This window comes from Rhamphochromis longiceps, linkage group LG15 (assembly GCF_057381845.1).
Source record: "Rhamphochromis longiceps isolate RC_006_pf linkage group LG15, R_longiceps_female_GT1.1, whole genome shotgun sequence".
Lineage (NCBI taxonomy): Eukaryota > Metazoa > Chordata > Actinopteri > Cichliformes > Cichlidae > Rhamphochromis > Rhamphochromis longiceps.
Genome location: NC_140571.1, coordinates 40,354,911 through 40,375,674, shown reverse-complemented (window position 1 = coordinate 40,375,674; position 20,764 = coordinate 40,354,911). Strand labels below are relative to the sequence as shown.

The window sequence follows — 20,764 nt, the reverse complement described above, 5'->3', positions numbered from 1 at the left end:
CCTGCCTCTTATGTCCTTGTCTAGTCTCATGTTTTTTGTATTACTTTTCCCTGGAACACTCTCTCACAGTCTGTTCTCTAAAACCTAAAAGAGGAATTATGGATTTGATCAACTGGTCCCTAAATGCAATTGACACCCCTTTCTCAACGAGAAGTTTGGGCTTGGGTGAGCCTGAGTGCTGAAGATATCTACCTACCAGTGTTGGGCTGTTAGAACAGCTTTGAAATTCATATGAGCTGTTCGCACTAAAGTAAAAAGCACCAACACCTCATGTGGATACCCTTTCGGCGCCAGCTTCGGTCCCAAGGCTGGAGCCGAACAAAAACACCCTGATAACAACTGTGTTTAGACTGTTCCTTCCCATTCCATGCAAGGCCACCTGGGTTGGCTGGAAGACTGTTTACTTAGCCTGGCAGGGCGAAGGACACTGTCTCAGCTGAACTCTGGACACGCACACACATACATATACACTGATATGCACACACCCATCCCCCCCTTTCCAAACGCCTTCGATGGTGGGTGTCGGTCTGTGCTCGTCGTGGGCTTGTCTGTGTTCCATGGTGTTTCGTTCCCCTCTCTGCGTCTCTCTGCCCCGCACCCCGTTTCTTATGTTCTCAGGTTTGTTATTTGGTTTTCCCAGTTTAGGTTTCTTTAGTCATTTGTCACTGCCAGTTCCGTCACCCCATTACTTGTAAATAAACATCACTTGCATTATCAGTCAACTGCCTGCATTTTGGGTCCTTTTCCTCCAACACCACGCGGCTTGCCTCGGCTGCCGTGATAGTACGAGCCGACCAAACATGGACCCAGCGGCATCCGCACCTTCCGAGGAGCTTCGGGCTTAATTGACACTGATTTCTGGTGGTGGTGGTACTGAAGAAGACAGAAGATGTACGCATATGTGTCGACCTTACACACCTCAATGAGTCTGTGTGCCGAGAGAAGTACATATTGTCATCAAATGTACATATTATTTTTATTTTATTATTTTTTTCAAATACAGTAGAAGACTGAGGAAGTGTCCCCCTATACATGTCGTTTATGCTTTCAACAGAGCATTCTCTATATTTTCTGGACATATGAGCAGTAAATGACGATTTCACAGAGAACATACTTTTACAACCAGTTACTGGACATGCCACAGGTCACCCCTCCACTCTATGCTGTTTTAAGTGAGATATAAGTTCTTTCACTGTGTGACATTGGCGCTCACATAGTGTTGTGGCACATTTTAAGTCTGTAAAAATGGCGCTACCAGCAATAGGGCGTGCAGGTACATTGTGAACCCGATAGAAATGGGCTTTAAAATGTATGCCTGCATTCACTACCGATGCATTTGAAAAAATGATGGGGTTTGTTCCTGTGAACGCGACAATGCAGCACATAACCCCTCAACGTCTTCAGCGTTTTGTTGCAAAAAGAGCACGAAATCATTGTAGCTGTCAACAGCACATTTGTTTTAGGTTACTAACCTCCTATGACCTTATAATAACCACTGCTTGAAAACAGCATGGAAAAAATAGGAGTAGCCTATTGCTCGGTCAGACGCCATTAATACTATTACTGGAAAACATACTCTCATGTATTTTAAGATAACAGAAAATGCAATGTTAGCTTACCAAAACTTTTGCTCATGCTAAAATAGCTGAATATCTCAACGTATACACATCTCCACCACTCTGCTTGCAGACTGAGCGCGTAATGGCACGAGCCGCCAAGCTTGCTACTCCCGCAATAATTTTAAGTAGTCCAATCAAAGAACAGAAACAAACTCTCAGTGATTTGCCAAGGTAGAGCTTGTGTAGTTTTAAATACTAACACACTTTGGGCATTAAAAAAATAATTATTTGAGCAAATGATTAATTTAACTTTTACTAAATCTGGCTAAAATTGATTGAACGTGGTGCAAAATTAAAGAAATGACTAACATGGAGGAGATGACCAGCTGTCTATTTGAAAGATAATCAGCACAGACTCTAGTCTGGCCCACTGGCCAGCTTTGGAAATTTTAATTTTAACAAGTTTTGGATTTTTCTTCCACTGAAAAAGACCTCCCCCAAAGCCATTCCTACTACACCAAAATAATAACAACTAAATGAAAGAAACATTCCTGTCTTTTCACTGTCTATAAAAAAAACAGGACATTTTCTATGAAACAACAAAAACCTTTCTATTTTATAATTACATGACAATCTGGCCAGTGGGCCGCCATAACTTTTAGGTCATTTTTAACATTTATTTATTACAGTTTAAGACTAAAGACTTATGCTGAATGATTTCATTTATGTACTACAACAGTTTGTCTTTAAAATGTAGAAAAACTGACAAGTACTGTTGAAATTGTACTGTCATATAAAGATATCTCTGATAACTTCCTTACACTGACAGAAATTGTACTGGTCTGTCCCACTTAAAAAGTGGTCTGCATGTGACCAACATTGTAAATGAGTTTGAATGAATTTGTGAAATGTAATACAGATACTTTCTGAATTTAAAAAAAACTAACAAAATATGTAATTTTAACATTATTTTGGTACAGTTTCAGTTGTATGTGTTGACTTTTAAATTACAATTTTTCAGTGTTTATAAAACAGTAAACTGTAAATTCAACAAGGACATTTGATATTTAAAACATATTCCTGCTGTAAAATTAACACTTTTATTTGGTTCAGGACTTTACAGGTATATATGTATTATTTACAAAATGTTGATGTAAATTAAACATTGCTTTCTTGTTTTTCTATTTAAACATTTTTGATGTCAAGATTTTACACAATTTTACTGTTAATTTCACAAACATTTTTTACAGTGTAGGCTTCACATAAACATCGTCATGGATTCCCTCTGACTTTTGCTGTTTTGCTTCCCAGCGATGAAATCACACTTCATGCACAGCTCTCGCTCTCTCTGTACACTTCAAGAACAGTTTCCCGTCTAAAAATCTGTTTTCTGCATTATTAACTTGCTTATTACGTACAGCGCTGTCGGATGCTGTTTTTTTTTGCTTTTACTTACTTCTGAAAAGAAAACCTAATTCCTGCTGTTCAATACTGAACAAATTTAAACTTTTACAAAACTCTTAGCTGTGTCTCTAATCAAACCTCTGTAACTTTGCTGTTTCACTTCAGCAGCGTTTTTGATCTACTGCAGAATATTTTTATAAAATCCCAGGCCAGGAAAATTGCCTTCATGTTTTTCTGTGTTTCATCCTCATCTACTTTGACACAAAGGCATCTGCTGTGATGCTTATACCTCTGATGAAGTCTTGCAAGTGTCAGCTTTCTTTTTATAGATATAAAAATATGGAAATGTACTGACGCATGATCTGAAATATAATATTTCTGACTGTCTGAGGCAAAATTTCCCCGATTCAAATCGAATTGAATCGAATCGTATCGATTCAGGACCTTGTGAATTGGAATCTAATCGATTCTAGATATCAGTGATGATACCCAGCCCTAGTACATGCGGCTGTCTTCTTGTTTGATAGAGTGATACCATATATGCCCTATAGCTACAAAAAAGGCTAACATTGTTATCTTTTTACAAAGAAAAACAGCTAAACATGAGAGGTTTTTGGACAAAGTTTGTGTTCTCCATTCTTAAAACACCGGTTCGAGCACCATTTAAGCACCGGTATCGGATAAAACCTAAACGATACCCATCCCTAATTATGATTGCCCCATCTGCAGAGCTGATTTGACAGCTTCTGTTTAAGATCATGTGACGGTTCTGTGGGATATTGGGCTACCGTTCTGGTGCTTTGAACATATATTTTTTGGTGAAAAAATTATGCTATGTCAATTTGATTAATCATTTTGATGAATACAATTGTGTGTTCTCCTTTTGCTTGTGTCTTCTTGATGTTTTTTTTCTTAATAAAAATCCAAAAAACAATTTGAATGTAATCTATACAACACAATCTTACAATAGGCTGGAAGTATGCTTGTGCTCCATGTGATTATATAATTCATTAATCAAGCTTTATTAACAGACTTAAGTTCATGATTATACAAAAGAAAAAAAAGCACAATATATAAAACCAACCAAATATTAACTTTCGTAAAAGTGCTTTAAAAGTGCAAACACCTGCAGTTCCAAACATCTGAAAAAACGTCTTACAACCCCCTCTGGCTATTTTAAAAAGGATTCTCATTGCATCATTGTATGTGACATGCAACTTCGGCATGCTACATTGTGTGTAAGATGACCACAGGGGGGCAGTATAGAATGGTGTGCAATATGCTTCAAACCAGGTGTTTCCAACTCCAATTAGTCCAGAGCTACTGTTCTGCAGCTTTGGATCCATCCCTACTCCAACACAGCTGAATCAAATGGTTGAATTACCTCTTCAGCATACCATAAAGTTTGGCAAAGGCATGGTAACAAGACCAATCATGTAGATCCTAAGATTTTCAGTGTGATGACCATGGTGGTGAGAATTCGAATGGAATAAATCAGAGCATTGTTATATCCCAAGATCAAAGTTGACCACAAACCCCCCCCCCCCAAAGCACACTGAGTAATATATCATATGAAAATGCCTGTAGAGAACTGTGCAAAACATAGTTTTTCCCAATCACAATGACGCAATAAATGTAGCAAAATCACACAGTACATGAAAACATCTTAACCCTTTAAAACCATCCGTGTCATATTTCCTACATGAGTTTGGGGGGTTTTGAAACTTCTGCATCGTCAGCGTGAAATAAATTGGAATTTTTTTTCTAAGCATTAAAATAACAAACAAATGCAGGATGTAGCAAATATGACACAAATGAAAATTATACTGAATTTAATATTTAAGATTTTTTAAAAATGTCATCAATAGAGTCAATAAACAGTCCATTTTCAAAAACAAAAAAAGGATCCTCTAGTGTGGTTCAGGCTTTAAAGGAATTTTACAGCTTATAGAAGCAAACAATTTCAGCCAAAATAAGATAAGATAAGATAAGATAACCTTTATTAGTCCCACACGTGGGAAATTTGTTTTGTCACAGCAGGAAGTGGACAGTGCAAAAGTTATGACGCAAAAATTAGAATACAATAAGAATAAATACAGTACACAACTGTACAGAATAGAATAAAATAAAATACTATATACAGTAGAATAAAATAAAATAAATATACAATAAGATAAAAATAGAATACAAATACAAATACTATATACAACTGAGTAAAAATACAACGATGACAGAAAGGATTATTGCACTTAGTATTATTGCATATGTATGGATGTGTGTGCTTGATCAGTTAAAGTCTTTATTATGGAGTCTGACAGCAGTGGGGAGGAAAGACCTGTGAAATCTCTCCGTCCCACACCGTGGGTGCCGCAGTCTCCCACTGAAGGAGCTGCTCAGTGCTGTCACAGTCTGCTGCATGGGGTGGGAGATGTTGTCCATCAGGGATGACAGCTTAGCCGCCGTTCTCCTGTCACTCACCACCTCCACTGGGTCCAGAGGGCATCCTAGAACAGAGCTGGCCCTTCGGATCACCCTGTTCAGTCTCTTCCTGTCCCCAGCAGAGATGCTGCCGCCCCAGCAGACCACACCATAAAAGATAGCAGTGGGTGAAGATAATAAAATACACCATAGTGTGGGGGTTGCACACTATGAGTGCTTTTGTTTTATTATTTAATTTTATTTTAATTTTGAAGCCTTTTGAGTAATTTAGCACCAAACATCAAATACAGAAAACTGCTGCTATAGAAGATGTATGTATAGGGTTCACAAGAACTCAATATAAAACAATCATCAGTTAAGATGCTTTTACACAGCTTAGAATATTTGTAAGATTTATTATCTGGACTTTAAAATATCTTGATTTAATTGTCTTATTGGTTCACAAAGTCATTGAAATTTAAGACAGATGAAGGGCTTTGTTGGAAAACAGGGCTCTGCTATATATTTATTTGCATAACTGGCATACTAAAATGACAAAACATACAATACAAAGAGTTTAAAGAACAGACAAGCTAAAAAGTTAAATTAGGCCGCATTGTATGAAACCACCCAGATAATGATGATGGTAATGAAGCTGACTGTTATGAAGATGATGTAAAGGATGAACAGCAGGCGGTCTATGATTAAACCTATCTGGATCCATTCCTCTGTGCTCAGGCTTTTGCTCAGATGCTTCTCCAACTGAAGGTGGATAGCCTGGAGGCCTCTGCCCAGGCTCCTCAGCTCTTGCAGGGTTTTGTCCTCACCCAGTGGCCCCTTCTTCTCCAGAGTCTTGGATTCCTCTGTCACTGGAGAGTAGATTGGCATTTCTATTGAGCGGAGACAAGTCAGAAGATTATGTCAGCTTTGACATTTTTTTAAGAATTTGCATATCCTGATCTTGTTTCCTACCCTGTGTGACTGGATTTTGGATCACTGTGTCGTTCCGATCTCTGGGCTTTGGAGGAAGGCATACTAGTCGACCCAGGATTTTAAGAAAAAGCACTCTGATCCAGCGAGGAGCTCGAGAATAGTTAGAGGAACCGTGCAGGAAGCTTGTAACGACAATAGTTTCCAGTAGACTGCCCACCATCATAGTCAGGCACATAGACAGGAAAACATCTATAAAAATGATAGTGGAATAATAATTAATGTTTACATTTTACAGACAAATACAAGTTAAATCCAGACAAAATATTTAAAAATTAAAATCATGAATATTTTTGGTCTATTCAGAGGAATGGAGACAAGCCGTAAACTATTTAAGAAATATCCTCAGCCCCTGTCAGCTCAGTGACAAAAATTGTCACAGTTGACGCTTTAATCTGCCAGACTGCAGCTGCACCTTATGTACATTTTGTAGTATTCATTCCACCTCATTCATTTCTGTATTTTATGTATGTAAGTTTAGATTCGTTATTTATAGTTGGTTTACACAGCTTTGTGTATGTATGTGTATATATAGACGTGTGTGTGTGTGTGTGTGTGTGTGTGTGTGTGTGTGTGTGTGTGTGTGTGTGATTTACATTGCTGTGCTTGAGAGCCACCATCTACCGGAACCAAATTCCCTGTATGTGTCTGCACATATACTTGGCCAATAAACACGATTCTGATTCTGATTCTGATCTATGAGACTATGACTCAACTGCTCTCAAAAATTTTGTGTGCTGTAATGCATATATTGATTTTCCTAAATCTCGAGTCTGACATATTTGTTATTCATTATTAATAATAAGAATAATTAAAAAGACCCAAACTAACACTGAAACTAATTTAATTTAATAACAATTAAATTAAAACTAAACATTTTCATATAATAAGAACTAAACTGAAATGTGCAGACCTAGAAACACAAAGCTGAAACAAAATAGCCAAAAATAACTGTGCAGTATAACCAAAAACCTGGCACTTTGTTAATGATTAGATATGATGAATTGTACTTTTTAAAGGTAAACTTTGGCTGGTATTGGCCAGAGGGGCTGATGGTGCGATATGGCAGCCTCGCTTTTGTCAGTCTGCCCCAGGGCAGCTGTGGCTACAACTGTAAATGGTAAATGGCCTGCATTTGTATAGCGCTTTTCTAGTCCATAGGACCCCAAAGCGCTTCACACTACATTCAGTCATTCACCCATTCACACACACATTCACACACTGGCGATAGCAAGCTACGTTGTAGCCACAGCTGCCCTGGGGCGCACTGACAGAGGCGAGGCTGCCGGACACAGGCGCCACCGGACCCTCTGACCACCACCAGTAGGCAAACACGGGGTTAGTATCTTGCCCAATGATATTTGGCATGCAGCCAGGATGCAGCCTGGGATCGAACCACCGACCTTCTGATTAGTGGCTGACCTGCTCTGCCACCTGAGCTACTGTAGCTGCCTCCACCAGCGTGTGAATGTGAGAGTGAATCAATAGTGGAATTGTAAAGCGCTTTGGGTGCCTTGAAAAGCGCTATATAAATGCTATCCATTATCATTATTATTATTATTACTTTTAAGAATATATTATACATCGTTTTCTTTCTCACATGTAGCTTCATCATTACATTATGGTAGTTATACTGTTAAATCTCTAGGTAGGTCAGAACAAGCAACCCTTTTGTATTTGGGCCAAAAAGTCACATTGGGACGAAATGTATACCAAACCAGACAATGTAAACACACTTATGAGAGGTATGGCATTTCCAGTAACAGGCAGCAGGTCATTCATTATGAGCAGGAAGACGGTGTAGCCCAGGATTAGTGTCATCTTGAACAAAGACCGGTCGACTTCATTGGGAGGCAAGATGAAGCTGAAGAGGTCCACAGTGATGAGGAAGCAGCTGGGGAGCAGGAGGTTCACTACGTACAGCATGGCCTGGCGCCGCAATGAGATCTGCAGCAAAGTGAGAACTTAACACTAAGGACGGTGCTGATGTTCCTGGGTGTTTTTGATGTTTTTAGAACTTTTAGATGTATTTGATTTAAATGTTCTATAGATCCTAAGTTCCTCTGATATACTAACTGAACAGTTAAATATCTGATAATGAAGAGAAAACTCTTGTTTCGGATTACTTTCTAAAAGCCTTTGCCTTTGTGTCCTCCGTTTTCTTATAGTATGAATAATTAAATCATACAATAACATTATAGTTTTACAGTGTAAGAGTGTCTTACATGGAAGCGAATTTCATCATAAAAGCCCGATGCTGTAGATGGTAGTGTGTATTTCTTTGCTGTAATTCCAATTAATTCCCATTCACCCATCGTTGCCATCCTTGATTTAGAGTATTCAAACATCCTCTCTGGAGTCTCTGTCAGATAAAGCTGCAGAGCATTACCTGCATGGAAAATAGTCAATTTGTCAGACAAGACTATTCATATTAATGTCAGTGAAATAATTTTACTGTATTATAAACTAAACCATTCATTTCATAGGACAGACTGTGAAAGATCCTCATGAACTTACTCTTGAGTGTGAATGAGTTGAAGGTTAAAGTGCAGTTCTGAATGTCAAATGGAAACAAGTAGATGTCAAGCCTGCAGGAGGTGACAGCTTTGACAGGCTGTGAATCACTCACAATGCCATTAGAAAGCACGTAGGTATATGGGACGTTTGGAGCAGTGTTTTCATCCATGCTGCAGGAAGATGAAAGACATAACATTTAGAAACACAAGCACCTGTATGCTGATAGAGCCCTCATTATTAAAATTAAGTTTACTCAGATAGCTACATGGCAGAAATAGAAAATGTATGAAGAAAGGGCTTACAGTTGATATGTAGAGTGCCGCCTAATATTAAGTATGACTGCTAAGTGTTAACTTGTCTGCTTCATTCTGTCTGCTAAATATTGTAGGAGGCAGATCAAAAAGATTATACCTTCATATAGTGGATAGCAGTCTTACCAAGCCGCTCTATTATCCTATCCACACTATTGTTATGTTATTCCACTGACATCAGTTGGACACCTATGTGAATCGCTACCTTATAGTAGTGGAGGGGTTTGTGTGTCCTACTGATCCCAGGGGTTATGCTGTCAGGGAGCTTTGTCCCCTCGCATGGCAAATTGGTCCTGGGTGAGGGATCACACAAAGAGAAGAGCCTTCAGAAGACCCTTATGTGTACACGACCAAAGGAACCATTCACCCTGCTTGGAATGGAGTTACTATCCTAGCTCAGGACCACTTTGCTCGGACTAGAGCCGCTACTTCTCCATGTTGATGTCAAGGTGCTGGGTCTGGTGACCCAGTGTTTGTGTTTTTGTTAAATATTCTTTGTTTATTGTTGTTCTTGGTTTTGGTTATCTTAATTTCTTAAGCTCTCAGGAATCTTAGTGCTCCCTCCCTCAGTGTTCATCTTAGCCTGTGTTTAGTTTCTGTTCCCGTGTCCCACGTTTCATGTCTACTCTCCCCTGTCTCTGTGTTCCCTGTGTCTCCCCAGTCAGCCGTGTCTCCATGTCGCAGTTTGTACTCTTGCCTCTGTGCTTCACGTTCACTCTGTTTTCTCTGTCAGCCTTGCCTCCTTGTCAAGTCTGCGTCTCTGCACCTGTCTTTTGTTTCCTGTTTTACTTTGATAGTCTTGTGTCCTGCATTCACTGTTTTGAGTTTTGCTTCCCCTTCGTCTCGTTATGTCAGATTAGTCCCAGCTGTTTCCCTCCTGTTTTCCATTCCCTCTTTACTCCCTGGTGTATTTAAGCCCTGTGTTTTCCTCATGTTGTTAACCATGATGTACCTCTGTGCTGCGTGTGTTTCTTCTGTACTCCCACGTTAAGTTTCCTAGTTTCTTAGCTTTTTAGTTTGAGTTTCATGATTCTAGTTTCTTGTTTTTGGTTTTGTTTTTTGTATCAGTGTTGGAGTTTTTCCAGCAATAAAGGTGCTGTTTTGGGTTTACTCCCCCGTGTATAAGTCCTGCATTTGGGTCTGTCACACAGCAAACTACGACAGTTGAAAGGAGCCAGTTATGATGGTCAGGCATTTGATAAGGATGCGTCCTGGTGAGGTGTGCTTGACACATCTCAACGGGAGGAGGTCCCGGGGAAGACCCAGGACAAGCTGGAAAGATTATTTTTCTTGACTGGCCTGGGAATGCCTCGTTGTTCCCCTAACTAATGTGGAGGAGGTGGCTTGGGAGAGAAATCTGAGCTTCTCTGCTGATGCTGCTGACCCCGCGACCAGATAAGAGCAAGAAAATGGATAGATGGAAATTAGTTAGGGGTGGCTGTAGCTCAGGTGGCAGAGCAGGTCAGCCACTAATCAGAAGGTCGGTAGTTCGATCCCAGGCTGCCTCCTGGCTGCATGCCAAATATCCTTGGGCAAGATACTAACCCCGTGTTTGCCTACTGGTGGTGGTCAGAGGGACCGGTGGCGCCAGTGTCCGGCAGCCTCGCCTCTGTCAGTGCGCCCCAGGGCAGCTGTGGCTACAATGTAGCTTGCCATCGCCAGTGTGTGAATGTGTGAATGTAGTGTGAAGCGCTTTGGGGTCCTTAGGGACTAGAAAAGCGCTATACAAATACAGGCCATTTACCATTTAGTTGGAGTCACAACTCAAATATTTCCTGACAATAGTATGCACAGAGACCATGCCTTTCTACTTTCACCTGTATGCACCTTCTCCATTTTTGTTTTTGCTGCTTAGTAAAGTTAGCGCTTTATTGGCTAATGATGTGTCAGGCTAGGTCTCAAGATCACACATATACATAAAAAAGAAATGATCTTAATCTGCGAATTATTGAAGATGGCACTTACATTTCATTGATTACAATATCTGGTACCCAGAGATTTGTTCTTGGAATTGAAATCCGAGTAGTTCCACAGTTTTCTGGGTCCCACTTGGTGAATTCATTTTCCCATTGCTGCAACACAAACCATGCAGATGTAAACATAAACACAATATAAAACCTGCTGGCTACCATTTAAAAACTCGAGATAATTAAATTTAAAAGGGAACCCCAAAAACTTTTCTTTTATCTTAACACTTTTATGTCACTAATGGGTTTGCCTATTTGCTGCCCAAAAAGATTTCAAGGGCAAAACTTAAACTTTCATCTATAAAAACATTTTTTTATGCATAGATATGGGTAGAAATCAGCTGTTTCATTATTGCTTGAAAATGTACTATGAAAAAACTGCTTACAATATCTGGCCATAGAAATGTTGTGAGGAGCTGGGCTTTCTCATCCTGAAAAAGAAGATTTTAATTTATTTATTCTCAAAAAAATAGAAAATTGCCCTCATGGAAAATTGCTTTTGACCATTTTATGCTCTTAATGTTGTACAGTATGCAGAAAAGCGCATGCACATGATCTAATAATGAAATGGTTTCATGGTAACAAAGGTGTCATTTACCACTCCCAAAATGCCAAACACAGTTAAGAAAAGGCCAACGTTAGTGACTGTTGTTATGTTCACCACAGGTCGAATGGCGTTCAGGTTGAAGACTGGCGAAAGAGCCTCCAGCACTGACGGTGTATCAGGGTTGGAGCAGTTCAGTATGGTGGAGCTGTACTGAGCTACGAGGGAAAGAAGAAATGTGCCCTTATGATGTCGCAGCAAATACCTTTGTCTGAACGCCCACAATTACAACTCTGGCAAACGCGACCCAAATACGAGTGAGGCATCATGTATATCTACATTTATCTAAATCTAAACTTGACTTTATCAAGTTTCAAATTTGAATTTCAGTTTTTAATCTAAAAGTAAAATCTTTAAAATCTAGACAGGAATGAATTGGACAACATGGTCCATAACATTTCTGGCTAAATGTGTATTTTAGACAATTTTTGGCTGCTAGGACCTCATGTTTCCTCTTCCTTAAATATTTATAAGACTAGCTAACTGTCAGTGTGAGTGGCGCTGACAAAGTGAACAAGTCAAGTACAACAACCTTAAATTAAAAAAAAATCCTCCAATACAAAACATGTACACTTTATCCTTTAATAGGTGTTATAATCGGACTATAGGAAATCACATTTGCAGTTCGGAATTTCAACAGGTATAACATCATTTTGTAATAAGATTATTTTTTAATAAGATGTCTGACACTGTAGATTATGCACATAAAATAGGCGGTATAGTGCAAATAATAACACAGTTTGATGAACCATTACAATGCGTCATTTATATGTTTAAATACTATTTAGTATTTTGGATAGTGACTGTGAGAAAATCAACACATCAACAATTAATTACACAGGAGATTCAAATAATCAGTAATATAAGAATTAGTTATTTTTTAATAATATAAATAAATGTGTATTTGTACATTATAGGAACTTACCATGCATGAGCAGAGAGATGAAGATTAATAGAAGCTTTGAAGGCCTGACTTTCAGCGAGCAGCACTGAAAACATTAAAACTGTGGTTGTCAGTTTGAGTGGTGTGATAGTGGCGTGGGAATCTTTTTAAAGACAGTCATTACAGGTCATTAAAAAAATCAACGTTCAAATCGAACCTAACTGTTAAACCTTGACGTTGTTAAATATTTCTTCATCTTAGATCTGTTAAACATCTGGTATGAAATTTATGCAAACCTTCCTTGTATGCCCACAATGTAAAAGCAGGTTTATATCTTTTATCTGTTAGATATACACAATCAACAGTAGTTACAAGTGTGAATAATGAATGAGGTGTATCTTGGTCTTGAAACTGATGTTTTAGATTACTTGGGTTAAGTACCACACTGCAATATGGTTTAATCATCATTGTATTCTTAAGTTGCAGATAAAATTAGATTTTGTAACTGGTAACACTGTGTAAACATATTATTGATATAATCTCAGGAAATACAGAAATATCTGTTGGAGTTTTCAATAAGAGGGAGAGCCTCTGTTTTCATGATATCACAACATTATTTTTTCATGTTTTTCCAGTCTTAAAAACAGATTAAATATCCAAGGCTTCATCCTAAAAGACCATAAAGGTTGGCAAACATATTTACAATGTATTTTTTGTACACTCAAAATAGATAAATATTTGAATACCTGCATCCAGTCCTCTGAGCCTTGGTTGACTTGCCGGTGGATGTCTTGGAGGTCCTTGCCCCCTTTCTTTAGCTCCTGCACAGCCCCGTCCTCCACTGCTGGCCCATTTTTCTCTTGAGGCCCTTCGTAATCTTCAATATTTTCCACAGCAGTCGTGGTCTTAAGGTCTATTTCTAAATCAATGAGAGAAAAAGTATCAGAATCAGAATCTTTAGTGCCATAATGCTAATAGCACAACAAAATTATGTGCTACTCCATTCAGTGCAAAGCAAGGGAAGCAAACAATCAGTTTAACTATTGAAAAAATACATAAATAAAAAATAAAAAATATGTTCTGAAAATAAATATTGTATAAACAGTATAGAAATATAAACAAATAGATAGGTACATGTGTGGTTAATTGAGTCATTATTGATTGCACAGGTTGTGAAGAGAACATATCAATGTTCAGTTATTGTTTATTATTTACAATCACAACAGCCCCTCAATATGTGCCGTTTATTTTGGTTTTTATTGTCCTGTGCTGCCTTCCTGTGGAGTAGTTCATGTGCCGAGGATTGTTTGATTTAGGTCTTTTTTTTTTTTTTACAACTTTGCAAAATAAATTATTTTGAACTCTGTAAAATCAATTATTTCTTTTATCCTGAATTTCCTCATGCTACTGATTGTTAACCACTTCAAAGCGACTTAAAAACTACATACCCGAAGCTCTTGATTTCTTATTCATTGGTGCCATGGAAACAAGAAATCCCAGAAATTGTGTGAGGACTCGGATCCAGTGAAGGACGGGAGAGAAGTCAGCAGACCCACACAGCAGGTTGGTGATGGGGTTTATTTGTCGCAAACTGGCCACCATCAGAGGCAGGCAGATGGAAAAAAAAACACCTACAGAGAGACAACGGTGTGTGCTGAGGCCCAGAAACAATACAGATTTACAATGTCGCAGCCTAATTGACTGAATTTGTGCGTGTGCCTGGGCATAAGCATTAAATACTGTTGGCATGGAAACCTGTTCCATGTAAGATTACATATTTTTCTCTATACTGTAATTTTTTACACACTCTAGAAGAATGTTCCCAGTCCAGTTTCTATTCAAACACAACTGTAGCCAGTTTCAAGAAATCAGTGTAGACTTTTTGTTGAGTGTTACTCACATATGAGGGGTATGGTGTTTCCAGTGCCCGGCAGCAGGTCATTCATGATCAGCGGGAAGACGGTATAGCTGAGGATGAGGGTCATCTTGAAAGCGGACCTGTCCACACTATGTGGAAAGCAGCTGAGGAACAGGACGTTTACCATATACTTAGTGGCCCGGCACCTCAATCTGATCTGTGGAAAGAAAAGAAGAGATAACTGAGGTACTCTTAAGCTGTGAACCATGCTTGTCATTACCTGGTACATGAATGTTTGCTATATAACTGTATAATTCAGGATTTAGACTGAATTTATATTTTTAGGTGTGTTTTAATTTTGCAATAATGTTAAAGATTTAAAAAATATAGGGAAAAAATTACAACATAGCTTTGATTTTATCTTACTATTTATTGTAGCTTCTCATTAGAATCAACTTACATGAAATTTAAACTCATCAGCACATAAACCATCACTGTTAATATCATTCTCTGTTGCTTTATCTGAGGTGATATCCAGTAGCTCCCATTCACACATGGTGGCCATCAAACTCTTGGAGACTATTGCCTTTATTTCTGCAGGTCTTCCAAGAAAAATCTTTATGTCCCTCGCTATGCGGGGAAGAAAAGTGAAGAGAAAAATGCTGACTTTAGTCAGAGCTCACTTAAAACCCACATTCAATTTAGATATAATTAAAAAGGGTGAAACTGATATGCATAAGTGTTAAATGTTCTTACCAAAGTGCAAGTAGGGGTTGAAGGGGTTGCAGTTTTGTATGTTAAAGGAGACGGTGCAGATATCAAGGTTACAAGAGCTGACAGCCTTGACAGGTAGACCGCCATCCCCCGTACTATTACTACACAGGGAACAGGGTGTTTTTTTGTGAATAGATGTGTGAAATGAGGACATGGCATAAATTAAAAGCACCGTTGATGTTGACAAACAACCCCAACAATAACCCCATTATGTCACAGCGAAAAACTAAAACTAAATTATTTTGTAAAAATACTTCTTGATGTGTCTTTTTGCACAATATTCAGGAGAACAATTTTCAAAATCCAAAAATTCAACATTCTCAAATCCCGGGATTAAATTTAGGGTTTTTAATTAAGTGTAATCATATTCTCTTGTTTGCATATAAGTTAGATTTGTAATTTCAAGACAAAGGCACAGAGGATTTGTGGCATTTACAACAACAGAGTATCCCACATAATGCTGAAACATTCATTTTAGTTTCTAGATGTCTGCTCTTTTGGAAATACTTGTGCGGAGTTTGAGATAAAGAGTAAATGATTTTGTACTTACAGCTCGTTGATTACAGGCTCTGGAACACACAATTTGGTTCCGGGGAGATGTAGTAGCTCAGTACGCCACTGAAATGGGTCCCAACTGACAAACTCATTGATCCAAGACTAAAACAACAAAATTGGTATCAGCACAAATAGTAAGCAAACCCCTGCATGGCTACTAAAATTATTGCAGTACATAGTGCAATAATAAGTGAGGAGAAGTTCAGCCTTTTCATCCTGGAAGACCAGAACAAAAAGTCTCTACCACAGAAAACACAGAAAGCCTCTCTTTGAAGAAGTTTGAACTAGTTTGTGACAGTCCTTCAACTCAAGAGTTTCAGATACAATAGATACCAAAATATAAAATATGCATACACACTGTTGGGAAGCACTAATGACATCGTAAATAAGCTCATGTGACAGGTGACATACCGCTCCTAGTATCTCACACAGAGCGAAGAAAGTGCTGACATCGGTGGAATTTGTCATTTTCTCCACAGACCATATGTCACTTACTTCAAAGACTGGAGACAGACACTCCAGCAGGGCAGGTTTGTCTGGTGCAGAGCAGTTCACCATGTAAGCACTGCAAAGAGCTGATGAGGCAACAAAATCATGAATCTGAGTGTAATTACGTTGTAGTGTTTGGCTTGCAATGGGATTTGGCTGAAGTGAATTCAGTAGTTGTCAATTCAATTGTCTCTCTCCAGATTTAATGCTCATACTTTTACTATATTTAACGTCATTGATTAACTACTGAACACACTGTTGTTAAAACTGAAACTCAAACACTTTCATTGTGCTTAACAAAACACATACCTGTCTTGAAGATCAAAATCATGGTTGGCCTGAGTGACGGAAGAAGCTCCTGTAATCGCAATCAGGAGGATTTATGGATAAAAAATGGTAATAACATTTTGGATTCAAGTAACAGATATGCACTATTATTAGTATTTAACTTCAGCAGTAACACTTGTGACAATGTAACGAGAAAAAATTCCTTACCATAATGTTGCGAGTGAAAGTGTTGTATTCCAGCTGTTTTTTGAATGGAAACTGTTTTATTTGGTATACTACAGAATAATCATCTCCTTAAATAATTGCCACATTTAAAAAAAAAAAAATGTTGACAGCTGTATTAGTCAGCAGCAGCAGAGCAAAGGTGTGTCTGCTGGTTATCTGGGAAACTTACTCTTGCAAGACTAAACTGCGAAGATATACATACTGTCACTAAACAAAGCGTGATGTGGACAAACATTGGGCAAATGATGCGGAGCAGAAGGCAGGACAGCTGCTTTGCTTGTAGGTGTTTTCATACAAAGCACAGATAAACCACAGGTAATGTAAGGTACCTCAGTGTGTGACTTGAAAATGCTGAGGACTGACCACAGTAGCATCAGTGTCACACATGCCCATCACAGGCAAATCAGAGAAACCTGTGACAAGCAGGTGTTAGTCTGCCAAACAAGCTTTTATTATTTTATGTAACATGTTTTTTTTTTTTTAAATAAATTAAAATTCACCCATTCGATGAGAACAAAGAAATAACCTGAGATGATACTACTACTACTACTACTAATAAAACAAAATTCCTCATGTCATCTTGGCTATACTTGCTTTGATTATAATCACTTTCTGTGTTTCTGCGTCACTACTACGTCAAATTCTCTGTTGAATTTAAAATGTAATTTTCTTTTCTCCTTTATGAGTTATGTATCAAGATACTTTGTATCAGGTCGGATTTTTAGTCCAACTGTGGAAATTTTCGATATGTGATCATAATGCACCACAACAAGATTCCCAGCCTAAGCGTTACTTTGTTTGTTTATCAGTGAGCAGAAAAGTGTTAACAGACTAAATTATATTCTAGTAATTAATTTAACTATAACACTATTATACCTATACTGCAGTAGCATGGCTACAAGCTATAAAACATAATATTAAGCCTATTACTTTTCCATATACATTTAATGAATGTCTTCCTAACTGTGATGGAGAACTTGCAACATTTTAAATAAAATACATATTGGGATCATATCAACATATCAGATTCTTATATTTGTTGCAATATCTGTTTTGTTTTTTTGATTGATGATAGTTTGATTTCTTACTCCACAAAGTAAAAGCCACCAAGAATTCATTGTGCTCCTGATTATTTAGTTTTTAGTTTAGCTTCAGAGCTACTGAGTGGACAGATGTGTAAAATTTCACACAGTTCTCTGCTTGGATGATATGATACCTCATAGACATCCAGTATTTCAATGAAATTTTCAACAACTTTTACACTCAGTCAGATTTACAGATGTTGTCTAGCAAGATAAGTATTTATTCATAATCAAACCTCATGATAAATATCGGCATGAACTACATGATCTATAAATGCTACATCAGTACATGTTAAAAAAAAAAAAGTGACCTGTCCTGAAGCATCATATCAATATCGCCTTTGTCATTTAATTTACTAAACACTGAAACTCCTAATATTTGTAAAAATATTTTTTTTAAAAATACTGGGGGAAAGTGTTTAGAGTGTGCTTGAATGTCTTAAGACTATACTCACAGTTCACCATACTTGGAGTGAATATCCTATATAGCCGGAGGCTGGGACTTCCGGGTGATGCGTGGCAGCACAATGGACGCATAGTCACTGAGCTCTGTTCCAACTGAACTAAATTGCGGCCTCCAGACTTGAAAGTAATAACGTCAGCCCTTTCAAAAAGGGATGAAAAAGGGAAAATCTAAAAGAGGACAGAAAAACACTAACCAATCAAAGACTGAGGAGGCAAAGATCCAAAAAAGAATGGAACCACACGACAAGGAAGATGGCGGCTGCTTGCTACCTAGCCACGAGTCAGCGTTGCCTGAGTTAGGAGGAGATAGCATCATCCTCCGGGAGATCGCAAAAGTGTCCAAGGAGCTTGGCAGCTTTAAAGATAAAGTCCAAGAATCATTGCTGGGACTCACGGAGGACACTGGCAATAAGCTGGCCGATGAGTTGGCAGCGTTTAAACAGGAACTAAACCAAAAGCTACTCGAATGTGTGGCTACACAGCAGTCACAGGGTAAGGCCATTGCGGAGGCAAAGGGACATAGAAGGACTTAGGGCAGAGGGACTTAGGCTTGCCTGGAAGAAAAAAGTGTTTCTGGGAAACAAGCAGATTTCTTTTTGACCACGACTATGCCTTTGAAGTCATGGAGAAACGCAAATCCTACACGGGAATAAAAAAGGCACTAAAAGAGAGGAACATTCGGTTCCAAACGCCCTTCAAGCGGATTTGCATCCACTGGAGCACCGACCCACGGACTTACGAGGACACAGTGAAGGAGCTGAGAGCACGGGGCATTGAGTTGGAACCCGGGACCCAGCACTGAAGAGAGAGTACGTAACGCATTTTCATGGCATGGAGTGGATACGGAGAGGGACAGAGGGCCATGAATGGAAACTCAAGTCCGATGCAAACTGCGGGAATATAGAAGAGACTATTAAATATGAATGACAAGGAGGATAAGAGCTAAACTCACAAGCAAACAGACTATATAAGAAGGGAATATGCACCATTTGGTTTCATTGCTGTTCAAGTTGGTGCGTTGATAGTTCAGTTGATCAGATTTATAAGTTGCCATATATGTTGGATTCATCTAGTGTAAGTGGGATGTACCTGCTGGACAGTCGCCACAACACTAGGGAGAGCTCCCACCGTATGGTGGGTCCTTACTCTCCTCTCCCCAACAGGGACCTAAAGGGGTTGAACGATCCTGAGTAATTGGAGGACTCCATATGGGCTCTATTGTTTTTTTGTACCTATCTTAGTTTTGTGTTAACAGTGGGGGCGCAACGTTTTACCTCAGTGACATTTGGAATGCACATTCATGGCTCTATCTGGTTATAATAAAGTCCAACGTTAAAGGTACTCTCACTTACTGTAAATGGGCTCCAAAGCCCGGCAAAGCAGGGAAAAATTCTTAGTAAACTGAAAAGAGAGGACATTGATGTGGCATTTCTACAAGAGACTCATTTGGTGGGCCTTGAGCACGAGAAACTTAAGAGACAAGGTTTCAAGCATGCTTATTACTCTTCAAATGGTTTAAGACATACAAGAGGGGTGGTTATTTTAATATCAGGTAGGGTTATTTATGAACTTTTTGCTACAATTAGGGATAGAGAAGGCAGATTTATCCTGGTACAGGGCAAATTGGATGGGGAATTGATCATGTTCTATAATGTTTATATTCCTCCAGGTTCCACATTTGATTTCTATAGGCAAGTATTCGAGAAAGTAGTGATAGAGGCACAGGGACTACTTGTCTGTGGAGGAGACCTTAATATTACATTAAAACCACATCTGGACGCAGCGGGGATGAGAATATCTCTATCACAAAAACTAACTAGAAAACTAAACCTTCTGATAGAGGAGATGGGATTGGTGGATACTTGGAGGAACCTTAACTCAACAGCAAGGAACTATACTTACTATTCACATCCACATGCAACCTATTCGAGAATTGGCTACTTCCTCACTTTTGGTACTGACATGAACAGAATACATGAGTGCCATATCAGGTCAATGGACGTTTCCGACCACTGCCCTCTATATTTATCTTTAAACCCTACTCAAAGGAGAAAAATAACCAACTGGAAATTAAATTCTAGTATACTGAATGAACGGACATGTGAACATTTGACAGAAGACATTGCTGAATACCTGGAATTCAATGATAAAGATGAGTTTTGTGGGATGCGTGCAAAGCAGTGATGAGAGGAAAAGTTATTACTATAACCTCTAATATTAAAAAATCCAAAGTTGCAAGATTCCAGAAGCTGCAGTCGGAACTATTACAATTAGAGGCCACACACAAAAATACTATTGATACTAAGACAAAATTAGAAATGGCAAAGAAGAGAAATCTAATTGATGAGATATACACCCAAGACGTCCAAACGAAA

The 20,764-nt window shown here is 38.6% G+C and overlaps 1 protein-coding gene across 1 annotated transcript; it reads right to left on the bottom strand.

Annotated features, from left to right (window-relative positions):
• Positions 1-5,987: 5,987 nt before the first annotated feature.
• Positions 5,988-16,660, bottom strand: LOC146653191 (5-hydroxytryptamine receptor 3C-like). The gene is made up of 16 exons (XM_085381247.1): positions 16,639-16,660; positions 16,322-16,415; positions 15,268-15,386; positions 14,972-15,141; positions 14,554-14,728; positions 14,102-14,284; positions 13,400-13,572; positions 12,696-12,759; positions 11,765-11,928; positions 11,553-11,597; positions 11,165-11,271; positions 8,889-9,058; positions 8,597-8,760; positions 8,108-8,318; positions 6,354-6,563; positions 5,988-6,271 (listed from the first exon to the last, which is right to left on the bottom strand). Exons 1-16 carry the CDS (start codon positions 16,658-16,660, stop codon positions 5,988-5,990), a joined length of 2,355 nt encoding a protein of 784 aa, XP_085237373.1.
• Positions 16,661-20,764: the final 4,104 nt, after the last annotated feature.

Bases quoted from the DNA above. Each gene is read 5' to 3' on its own strand.
- LOC146653191 (XM_085381247.1), bottom strand. From the start codon at position 16,660: ATGATTTTGATCTTCAAGACAG. The intron at 12,760-13,399 runs GTATTCAAATAT...TAATGTTTTCAG, and splicing joins GCTCAGAGGACTGGATGCAG to TGCTGCTCGCTGAAAGTCAG. The intron at 8,319-8,596 runs GTAAGACACTCT...ACTTTGCTGCAG, and splicing joins ATGATGAAATTCGCTTCCAT to ATCTCATTGCGGCGCCAGGC.